Here is a 12,186-nt window from a genome sequence, read left to right on the forward strand (position 1 = left end):
TAAAGTATGGGCTTTATGTTGTGTGAGTTATACTTGAATAAAACCATTATTTTAGAAAAACTAAATTGGAATAAATAGTAACGATGAATCTTTTCTCGTTTTGGTTATGTAGCTTCGTGCAAATGCTCTCATCAAAAGAGGCAGCATGTACATGCAACAGCAGCAGCCTTTGCTGTCTACTCAGGATTTTAACATGGCTGCTGACATTGATCCTCAGAATGCAGATGTGTATCACCACCGAGGACAGGTACATTTCTTACCGAGTTCTGACCTTTGCATTGAGGAATATGTTACCAGTTTTGTCAAAAATTTTCTTGTGTCACTTTGATAGCTGTGAACAAAGTATCACAGTATTTCACAGTTTGGGTGGATGTTTATGTAGTCCTGTCTTGAATATTTGTCCTTTGAATTTTGGTATTTGCTTATAAGAATTGAAACAGAAGCCTACAGATATTGGCTTGTCAGTTCAAGTTTGCTTTCCAGGTGTTTCTGGCTCATAGGTTTTCAGTGAGTAAAACATTAAAAGCATTTATTGAACCTTTTGAGTTAACACTAGAATCAACAGGATGATTTCTGTGGGCTTCTTGCTGTAAGGAAATAGCATCCTAAACCATCCAAATAGTACCAAAAAAAAAATCTCTGCTGAATGGAGTTTATATATGACACAGATATTTGTTTTTTAGTAAAAATACATAGTGAAGGAAATTGTTTCCAATTTCAGCCTCATCTGGGGAAAACATATTTTAACCCATTTAAAATGGATGGCTTCTTGGATTGCATTAGGGTGGAATGTATAGGCTATCCATATGTTAACAGAGAAGCTGATGTTCTTTCTAATGGAGAATTTTACTTAATATTTCTATCTGAAGGTTGTTAAAATAATCTATTAAAATTCTTGACATTTTGATCCTTACTGGTAGTGTCATAAGATTAACTTGAAAGATAATTCAAAGATATGCTTTGAAATTTGAAAGTTGAGGTATTTTCATTTTCTAGGAGAACAGGTTTCTTGCTTTAAAGTTGCAGTACAAAAATGGTGGGTTTAATATGCTTTTGAAAAAACTGGACACTAGTTTTTAGAATCTTTCCTTTAAATGATAGGATTTTCTAGTTAATGGTTTCTAGAAAGTATTTTGTATCGAATAACTATTACATGCTTAGCATTATGCTAGATTGTGATAAGAGACACTGTATAGACACTGGTTTTTTTTTCCTTAGCTGAAAATATTGCTTGATCAAGTTGAAGAAGCAGTGGCAGATTTTGATGAATGTATTAGATTAAGACCTGAGTCAGCCCTGGCACAAGCTCAGAAGTGTTTTGCATTGGTGGGTTCTGCTTACTTTTGTATTTTCCTAAACATCATTTTTACTTCCCATTGTTAACAAAAATAAGTATCTCATTGTCTACAAAATCATCATCCGTTTTTCTGCCAAAGGAAGACTACAAGGGAAAAACCTGTTAGTTTAGGGAAATGGAAGTTTAGGTGCTAGTTGAGATTTTGCTCCTGTATTTCTCGATGTTTTATTTGAGTTCATCTTGATAGATATTTGTCCCTAATTTCATGCTCCCCTAAACAGCACTGTTCTTACTTTTCTACCATAAACTAGCACAAAAAACAAAAGCATTTTGAGGAAATACTCTCTTCAGTCATACCACATAACTGGTCTCGCATCTCGTCTTTGTAAAGTTGTTAATAATCAGAAACACAAAGCTAAAAATCAAGTAAAAGAAGTCTGTTTCTAGTGAAATGAGGTACTTCCAGTTAACCCTATAGTCTGAGTCCTAAAAGAATTTTCCTTTTAGAGAAAGAAATTGGATCACAAGCCATTTATATTGTGGATGAAAAATGTTACTAGATGAAGCTTTATAACATCTGTAGTAAAGTGATAATAAATTATATTTAAAAGCCCCCATTTACGCAGTGGGTAGCGTGTTGGACTTCTGAAAGGCCCCATTTATATGCAAAGTTGACTTACAAGTTAGTATGTCTTCTAGACTATTGAACATCTTGAAATTGTATAATGGCAATGAAGTCATAGATGTACATAGCAAATGGAGATGTATCTAGAGATATTTCCTTGGAACTCTTTTAGATGCAGCAAATTAGGTTAGCAAATCACCTGCTTTTCTAGAAATCATTATGTGATTTTGTGTGACTTTTGTAATATGTTAAATTCCATGAGTTTTTGAGTTCTTGATTTGGCAGGCCTGTTTTGATTTTTTTAAACAGTATCGCCAGGCATATACGGGAAACAATTCTTCACAAATCCAAGCAGCTATGAAAGGTTTTGAAGAAGTTATAAAGAAATTCCCAAGGTGTGCTGAAGGCTATGCACTGTATGCTCAGGTAAATGTGATTTTTCCTACTTTTTCAATTGGTAGTCCTTTTTTTTTTTTTTTCTTTACAGATTTTATTTTTTTAATGTTTATTTTGAGAGAGACAGAGACAGAGCGCGAGCAGGGTAGGAGCAGAGAGAGAGGGAGACACATAATCCAAAGCAGGCTCTAGGCTCTGAGCTGTCAGCCCAGAGCTTGATGCAGGGCTTGAACCATGAGATAATGACTTGAGCCGAAGTTGGACAGTTACCCTACTGAGCCACCCAGACCCCCTTAAAATTTTAGTTTTAAGTAATCTCTGCACCCAATGTGGGGCTTGAACTCAGAACCCCTAGATGAAGAGTTGCATGTTGCACTGACTGAGCCAGCCAGGTACCCCCAATTACCAGTCCTTTGGAAGAACTGCATTCATTTGCTGAAATTCATATGGAATCACAGAAGTGTGCTTCCCTGGTCTCAGCTTCTGTGAATACAAATGGCTTTTTTCCTATTTTGATTTTCCTTGCCTCAAAATGGTCTTGAATCACCTCAGGAGTGGCTCCTGTGTTCATACAGTTTGAAAACCCTGGCCCTAAACTCAAAACAGAGGGAATCTTAAGTAGAGCATTTCCCTCAAGGGTTCTTGGATTGGATTCACAAAATTAATTACTTGAGGAAAATTTACCCTGTGCAGTTGGTGAGAAGAATGTCCAAGGAAAGGTTTTTCTTCCTATTTGATTACTGTTCTTTTAAATGATTAGATAGGCGGTAACAGCGGATTTTAATTTCTCTCTGGTTTGCCAAATCCTGGACTTTCCTTGCTTTAGGATTGAAAGTATGGAAAGCAGAATGTACATTTGAATTATTTTCACTTTTCAATTGTAGTCTGAAGTCTTTGAGAACTTATTAATTTTCAGCCATCCATTTAAATGAAAATGGTTACATTACAGCCACAGTAAGACTTTTTCCTGCAACTAAATGATCTCGGAACGGTGGTTTTCTCTCTTAGTCTTTAAGTTGAAATTTGCTTTTGGTTTATTCATAAACCAGACATCTCAATACACTTTATAATATCTTCTCTTACTCTTTTTTATCCCAAATAAATGTTTTCCCCCTGCCCCAAACATCACAGAAACAGGAAACATTTAAAAATGACCATCTGTGGGGGCACCTGGGTGGCTCATTCTGCTGAGTGTCTGACTATGGATTTCAGCTTGTCATGATCTCGCTGTTGTGAGATTTCAGCCCCATGTCAAATCCCCATGTCTCAACTGTGAGCCTGCTTGAGATTCTTTCTTTCTCACTGTTCCTCCTCTGCTCACTTATGCACTCTTTCTCTTTCAAAAATAAACATTAAAAAAAAATTACCATCTATGGTAGATACCTACCTCCAAAGCTTTCTGAAGGTTGTTTTTGTTTTTATTTTCTTCCATGCCATCTTTAGTCAAGTTATAAGTTCCACAGGGCATAATTTTTTTTTAAGTGAGATTATGACAAGGTTGAGTTGAGTTAGATCTGTTGTAATATCACTGCATTGTTAGGAATTGAGATTCAGGGTATGAAGTACAACCCAGAAATTCTTTGAGTTTGAGGGGCACCAGGGTGTCTCAGTTAAGTGTCAGACTCTTGACCTCAGCCCAGGTCAGGGTTTGTGAGTTTGAGCCCCACTTCAGGTTCTGTGCTGACAGAGCAGAGCATGCTTGAGATTCTATCTCCCTCTCTCTTTCCCCCTTCCTCCCTTGATTGTGCCCTCTCTCTCTCTCCAAAAAGTAAACATTTTAAGAAAATAAAACATAAATTGAGTAGGGGTGCCTGGGTGGCTTGGTTGAGGAACCGACTTTTGGTTTCGGCTTATGTCAGGATCTCGTGGTTGGTGGGTCTGAACCCTGCATCAGGCTCTGTGCTGCGTCTGGCACAGAGCCTGCTTGGAATTCTTTCCCTCCCTCCCTCCCTCCCCTCCTCTACCCCTCCCCCACTAGCACTCGCTCATTCTCTCACTCTTTCACAAAAATAAATAAAAACAGTTCAACCGACTGAGCCACCCAGGCGTCCAAAAGTAAATAAAAACAGTAAAAAAAAAATTTTTTTTTTTTCAATATTTTTATTTTATTTATTTGTAGGAGAGAGAGAGAGAGAGAGAGACAGCATGAGCAGGGGAGGGTCAGAGAGAGAGGGAGTGACAGACTCTGAAATAGGCCCCAGGCTCCGAGCCGGCAGCCAGCACAGAGCCCGACGCGGGGCTCGAACCCACGAGCCGCGAGATCATGACCCAAGCGAAAGTCGGACGCTCAACCAACTAAGCCACCCAGGCGCCCCAAAAAAAATTTTTAATAAAATGAATTGACTTTAAAATGATCTTATCTATTAGAATTTCTAGACAGGATGATGATAAAAGTGGTTGCTAATTACACACTATTTAATTGTGAAAGTATGTGCAATATAAAATTTTATAAAATGTATATGTCAAAATACGACAAACACGCATTATAATTGTATAACATTTTTATTGAATAGGTACACTTGGGTTTATGCCTTATGTTTGATTAGGAACAAACCAGAAGATGACAGTACCATCCTCATCATTGAAATGAAATTCAGAAGGTTTTTTTTGTTTTGTTTTGTTTTTTAAACACGGATTCCTATAAGCAGCTAAAAGAGCAAAGGCCACTGCATAGCTTTAAAGGAAACTGATACTGGGTACAAGTCTTCAGAGCTTTCCTAATTGCACGTTGCCCTGTCTCTATTCTCCCTTCAGAACAGCTGTGGCTTACCACGCCTATCTTATCAACACTAACATTACTAGTCTGTTTGCACTAAAATATGTATCCTTTGACCCTCTTTTGATTTCTGCTTCACATATAATACATATATTACTTTATACACAGATATAGTTACATAGTGTTAAGTTTTTAAACTCTGAAGCTTGAGCTGAGATGCTAGCCAGCTCTCATAGTTTTAGTGTGAACTGGTACCCATATAACCATTCCATTTCTGCCATGGAATTTGCCATAAAATAGTTAACTGTAGCTGTTTTTTTTTCTCTTAACAATCATTTTTAAGGAATGACTCTAGTAACAGTTAACAACTAACTGAATTTATTCTTCCAAATGAGTATTGTCTTTAAAGTAAGTCCCTCATGAGGGTGCCTGGGTGGCTCAGTCGATTGAGCACCTGACTTTTGATCTCAGCTCAGGTCATGATCTCAAAGTTCAGGAGATAAAGACCAGTGTCGGACTCTGTGCTGAGTATGGAGCCTGCTTGGGATTTCTCTGTCTCCTTCTCTCTCTGCTCCTTCCCTGCTCTCTCCCAAAAATAAATAAATAAACATTAAAAAAACAAACTTGGCACCAAGAGTGGGATTTTCTCTACAATGTACCAGAAACTCTGCTATTGTAATATCACTAATTATTTTCCAAAAAGAAAGAAAACTATTTTAATATTTCATACTTACAATAATGCTTCTTAAAAAAATATTAAGATGTAACAATTTTAAATAAGTTTATATCCCCCAAACACAATTTGGTAATGAATGGGTAAATTAAGTAAATTTTAATAATTAGTAAACAATATACTATTAATTATATAGGTTGACAGTTACCTTAATATAACTGAAGTATCTCCTCATGTAGGCATTAACAGATCAACAACAGTTTGGTAAAGCTGATGATATGTATGATAAATGTATTGATTTGGAACCAGATAATGCCACAACATATGTTCATAAAGGGTATGTATATTTGGGGTTCTCTTTGTTTCTGTAATAGTAATAAGGTGGAGTTCTTCTAGTCCTTAAGAAAGGAGGTGGGGGGGACTGTGATAGAGAGTATCAATGAATTAACTGACAAAAAAAATTTCTTAATGCTGTGGATGCTTCATTAATTTTTGAAACTTTACTTGTATTTCATTCTTATACAGCAATTAATAAATGTACTGTTTTCACTCTAGTATAAAGATTTCAGTTCTGAACATCCTGTCAAATATTATCTGTATCAAAGTAAATTTTTCCAGACCTTGTGTACTTCAATTATCATTAAGAAAAAAACTGAAATTATACAAAGTAAAATATTAAGCCATGCAAGGTAAGGGAGTAATAGAGCCTAGACCTTTGGACACTTTTTTCTTTTTCTTTTTTTTACAAGTAGTTTATTGTCAAATTAGTTTCCACATAACACTCAGTGCTCATCCCCATAAGTGTCCTCCTCTGTGCCCATCCCCCCTCCCCCCCACATCCATCAGTCCTCAGTTTTTGTCAGCATTCAAGAGTCTCTCATGGTTTGCCTCTCTCCCTTTCCCCCACCATTTCCGCCCTTCTTCTCCCCCTTGTTCCTCCGTCAAGTTCCTCCTAATCCTCCTATACATGGACACTTTTTTCATAATAAGGAATTTGGACTATAAAACCAGTATAAAATTGAGGATTGGTTTTCCTTGTAAATCATTGAGGTCAGAAATTGAGTCATGTACTTATTCCTGTTGATATTATGCCATCGTCCCATCTGACTGCTTTGTTGAATTTGCAGTTTACTTCAGCTCCAGTGGAAGCAAGATCTGGATAGAGGTTTGGAGCTCATCAGCAAGGCTATTGAAATTGACAATAAATGTGATTTTGCATATGAAACCATGGGAACTATTGAAGTGCAAAGGTAACTCCTATAGTCTGTTAGAAAATTTAAGGCAGCTCCATAATTATCTTTTCATTCTTCTCATTACAAATATGTTATTGTCAGTATCTATTAAATTAAGTCTTAATATGTCGTGCCTTTTGAAGCAAGCTTCCTGTAAAAGCTTTGATTTGCCTTGTTTCATTGCTTTTTCAATTTAAAAGTCACAGTTTAAAAAATTGTTTAAGTCAAGCATACCATTAGGAAGGAAAGTTTGTCTTTTCTTTAATGCCTGTTATATGTTCTTTCCTCTTCACCTATTTCTGTTGGAGGGAAAAAACACCTGCAACATGCTTAGGCAGTGCAGTGCAGTACTGTGTAAGAATTGCTGCCACCGTACAGGAAGATCTAGATCCTCATCTAGATCCTCCTACAAAGAAGCAAACAGCCAAGTAACAGGGCAAGTTGCAACATCATCCCTGAGCCCATGAGTGTTCTTAAAAACCAGGGAGCTGGATAAGATAATTTGCCACTCTTACTGCTCGTAACTTCTGGTTTTGCTAAAATGTTTATCCAGAGTTGCATTTGAGAGCCACCATTAACAGACAACAACTGTTTATGCCATAGAATTTAGTGTAGTATACCATCTTACTACTAGCTTTGCTGTCCTTTTGAGTTAATCTACTATAGGCCAGGTACTGAACTTTGGGTGTTTAATTTTATTTCAAATGATCTTTACCCCAGTCCTTATAAAGACAAAAATTATATGATCTTCAGTTTAACAGAAGATTATAGAAACTGATGCCCAAATTGGCAAGGTTGCTTGGTGATCCAGTAGTAGAAACAGTATGTGAACCTGTATTTTACTGATGCCAAAGTAACTGATTTTTGAATCAGTAGGAATTGCCGTAATTCCCTGTCATTCAGCTCCTCTTGGGTCCTCTCTGCTCCTGAGTGGGCACAATATATATACAGGCTGATGAAATCTGTGGTTCTTTTGAACTTTCTGTACTGACAGTTACATGTAAATATTTTTTTTTTATAGTTTATTTGAGACAGACCATGAGTGGGGGAGGGGCAGAGAGAGAGGGAGACACAGAATCTGAAACAGGCTCCAGGCTCTGAGCTGCCGGCACAGAACCTGATGCTGGGCTCAAACCACGAGATCATGACCTGAGCTGAAGTCGGACGCGTAACCGACTGAGCCATCTCTGTGCCCCTACATGTAAATATTCTTTATTTGCCAGTTTGTTAACATGAATAGAATACTCTCGCACTAGAATAGGATGGGGTACTGATTCATCTTTTTTGAGCAAAGCTATAAAGTTATACGTAGTGGGGCACCTGGGTGACTCAGTCAGTCGAGCCTCCGACTCTTGATACTGGCTCAGGTCATGATCCCAGGGTTCTGGAATCGAGCTCAGGTTGTTGGGCTACACACTGAGCATGGACCCTGCTTAAAATTCTCTCTCTCCCCCCCCTCCCCTTTTCTCTCTCGCTCTGCCTCTCTCCCCTGCTTATACACTCTCTAAAATTAGTTATTCATGGAGCCTGGGTTAAGGACCCCCAATTTATACATTTTGACAGATTTTGTTCATGTGTTAATTGTACTTTAAAAAAATCGATTCTAAATCTGCCTTACATATAAATAAATGAATGAATGAAATTGCTTATTATCCTAAGATTAAGCTAATCTACTGCCTAATATCCAAACCTGAACTTATTTTTTTAAAAAAAAGTGTAGCCATATATGGTAGTATATAGTAGTAGGAGGTCAAATACGGTTACCCCAAAGGTTCATTGTATTCCTTAGTGTTTAACTACATATATAAAATAGGGACTTTATAAATATGGTAAGCTTACAAGCATGTGTGCAAATATACATGGTTAAGAAGCTTAAAACAGCTCTTGGTTTTTGGCAAGTATCTAAAGCCTAGACACATCTAGACTTCAAGAGGTAAATTATATTTTTTTGACCAAGCATATTCATTTACTCATTAAACATACTAATTACCAGGCATTGTCCTAGCTTCTGGTAACTAAGAGGTAGTTAAGGATGCAGTGAGACTTGATGTAAACAAATAACATTCATCTGACTTGCACAGAATGACAGTGTATCTATGGGAACACTGGGAAGGGAAGGGGAAAATATTATTTATGAGGATATTGTACTTGAACTGGGCCTTAGAATGGCGAGGATTTGATTAGAGTCAGGCAGAAATGCCATAAATAATCTGAGCATTATGTGTAGGTAGGAGCACAGCCAGGGGACTAAGGGAACCTGTGACTAGAGGGGAGGGGCACAGGGTGGGAATGTGGTGGTAGGAGATAAGGGGAAAGGTGAGTTCACACACATGTGAAGGTATGGCCCCTGGATACCATTAATGTTCTCTGCTGTCTTTTCTTTTTTTTAGTCTATTTTAGTTGATTTTTGGCAGGGAGGGGCAGGGTGAGGAAGATCGAGGATCCAAAGCAGGCTCAGTGCTGACAGGCTGACAGCAGCAAGCCCCATGTGGGGCTCGAACTCAGGAACTGCGAGATCATGACCTGAAGTCGGACACTCAACTGACTGAGCCACCTAGGTGCCCCATGTCACTGCTTTCTCAAGGAGCCTTATGATTTAGTACATACACACAATGAACTTAGGAGCCAGAGGATTATTATTTTGAATAATTTTTCTAGTCTCACTGTTCTTATCTGTAAACAAAGACTACAGAGGTATAATGTAAAGTACATAGTATTTATAATAGTAGCTAACATTCATTGAGTGCTTTCTTTGTGCTAGGCACTATTTTGTTTCTTATAAAGAAGCAAAGAATTTATTAGAATCATAGTTGAATCTTAGTGGTCAGAAACTTCACTGTATACTGTAAAATTTCTGTTAAATGTTTCACATCCAAAATTTTGTTCTTTTAGAGGAAACATGGAGAAAGCCATTGACATGTTCAACAAAGCTATTAACCTGGCCAAATCGGAAATGGAGATGGCTCATCTGTACTCACTCTGTGATGCTGCCCATGCCCAGACAGAAGTTGCAAAGAAATATGGATTAAAACCACCAACATTATAAAATAGGGGGAAGGAGAATGACCCTGTTTTTAGAAGTTTACTCCCTTTTCAACTGAACCCTAAAGACACTGTCATGAACTGTGTTGAATGGTGGAACTTAGTATCTGTTTGTGCTGTTGTCCTTCATTACAGGTTTCATGTTTAGGTGTTGTGGGAGTGGATGTTGAAGGAAGTTTGCAGTGTTGCAGCTTTTATTCCCTGTGCAAAAGTTTAGAACTTGTTAAAGGGATATAAAAACTGCAAAGAGTACAGATGATAATTAGCCATGCAAATAAAAACTTTGATTTGTTGATTTGGCTTTTTTTTTTTTTTTTAGGGGGGGTTATGTTCTGAATGATTCTGTTTGTGTGTGTGTGATATGAGTATTTTGCAGCATGTTGGTTTTTAAATTCATGTAGTAAGTGCTGTAAAACAGGTTTCTTTGATTCAATTAATCCCTTTTAGTTTATTTTTTTAAGGAAACAAAGCTTAAATGAGGATTTTCTTTTGAAGGCAGCAAAATTGAGACCCTCTACACCACTGTCAGCATGCACAATCCTTCTGATTCTGTGGAATTGTTAGCTTTGGTGGCAGCTTAAGCCTTTTGACCCCACTCAACTCCAATGGATAATGTACATTGTTCTTAAAGTCTGCAGCAACTGGCTTTCATGCGGTAAATCATACAGAAGCAAATATTCTTGTATATATGTTGGAAGACTGAAAATTAATGGGAGAATGAACCAGGCAAGAGGTAAGATGAAATGGGTTTTAATTGCCTGTGGCTATTTTCTGTGTTAGGTACTCTACTTAATAGTGTATTTTTGAAAGAAAATTCAGGTTGGTTTTGTGTATAAAGATGAAGTGTGATACATGGGAGTGTTTAATTAGCTTAAAATTTGTAGTGAAGAAATGTGGCTAAAGGTTCCAAAAGGATATGTCTTGGAATCAGAACCATAGTATTTCCTGAGGGGAAAAGTTTAATGCTTTACCTCTGGCTATGTGTGCTTAAAGAATTTTAACCAGTATTTTCAGAAGTGCTGAGGAAATGTGAAATGCTTTTAAGTTTGGAGGTAACCTTGGCCTCTAGGGCCTGACTGCCCATGCCCAGGTCTTTACTAGGGATACTGGCAGATTTTTTTTATCTTTACTTCACCTTTTTACTTAGAAATCACTTTTTTGTTGATTTTGTTTTCCAGTTGTCACTTTCATAGACCATCCTTTTGTTTATATGCTGAATTTTTCTGGTGGGAGAGAGGTTGTGTTCTTAAGGTGTCCTGTTTTGAGATATTTGGGGTTGGAGAGGTTTATTTAAGTCTGAGTAAAAGAGCAAGCAAACCTTTGGTTACACTTCTGGAAATGAATTCTAATTAGTTTACATTTTTGGGAGTAAAGGAACATTGTATCCCTCTGTAAGAGGGTGCTTTATCCTAATGAAGTCAAAAAGATTTTGTCTACAAGTTCCCTTTTAGAAACTATGAGAAATGACCCCTTCCAAAGTCAGAGTCTGGAAGATACTGAGGAGGCCTCTAGTGGGGACAGTTTAACATAATTTAAGATGGCCTGGATAATGGAAAGCTTGAGAGCTCTGCATTTTAGTTCTTAAACTATGTACCAACTATCATGATCCCTGAATACAGAAATGTTCTACATCTTTGAATAACCTCAGACTTAAGGTTTTTATTTGCATGGCTATATTTATATTAACACTGGTATTTTCTTCTACTCTTCTCCCTTCCTGCCCTTTGGGGTTGGGTAGAAAAAGACACGAAGGAAACTGAAGCATGTGCCATTCAATACTATCATTCCAAATCCTCATGGACTATTGCTTGTTCTGAAAAATTTGAAACTGCACTGAAAGCTGCATTTGTCTGTATCTTTTCTTTTGTAAATGACCTCACATGTAAATTCACCAAATAAATATTACATTTAAGCTTTCCTACCTGTCCTTGAAATAAACAGATAGGTACTTTATTCATCTATCATAGTATTGAGTAAAACCGGGCTTAAACTAACCGAAAATAGGTCTCATTAGTATATGAATCAAATTAAAATTTTGGTGTGAACTGTGGAGTTTCCTGAGACCATCTGTCCTTCCTGCTGGAGAAATAAAGTTCTAAGAGGGGCTACCAGAGCCAGTTTCCTACATTCTACCTATACCTGCTCTTACCCATGCTTGCATGGCAGCCTCGAAGTCTGCCAACGAGACCTGAGCCTTGTGTCTAA

General features: G+C 37.4%; 1 protein-coding gene across 2 annotated transcripts in view; it reads left to right on the top strand.

Moving 5' to 3' along the window:
• Nucleotides 1–11,898, top strand: part of TOMM70 (translocase of outer mitochondrial membrane 70) — a 37,559-nt gene extending 25,661 nt beyond the window's left edge. The window contains exons 7-12 of one of the 2 annotated variants that reach the window (XM_039251964.1): nucleotides 113–247; nucleotides 1,219–1,326; nucleotides 2,232–2,348; nucleotides 5,947–6,044; nucleotides 6,835–6,957; nucleotides 9,832–11,898. In XM_039251964.1, coding sequence (XP_039107895.1) covers nucleotides 113–247; nucleotides 1,219–1,326; nucleotides 2,232–2,348; nucleotides 5,947–6,044; nucleotides 6,835–6,957; nucleotides 9,832–9,985 — 735 coding nt within the window. In that variant the 3' untranslated portion in view covers nucleotides 9,986–11,898. The remainder of the gene's footprint in view (nucleotides 1–112; nucleotides 248–1,218; nucleotides 1,327–2,231; nucleotides 2,349–5,946; nucleotides 6,045–6,834; nucleotides 6,958–9,831) is intronic. The other variant, XM_039251965.1, reaches the window with a different exon arrangement.
• Nucleotides 11,899–12,186: the final 288 nt, after the last annotated feature.

The sequence above is a fragment of the Hyaena hyaena genome, unplaced genomic scaffold, assembly GCF_003009895.1.
Source record: "Hyaena hyaena isolate Hyena2069 unplaced genomic scaffold, ASM300989v1 scaffold_407, whole genome shotgun sequence".
NCBI classification, from domain to species: domain Eukaryota; kingdom Metazoa; phylum Chordata; class Mammalia; order Carnivora; family Hyaenidae; genus Hyaena; species Hyaena hyaena.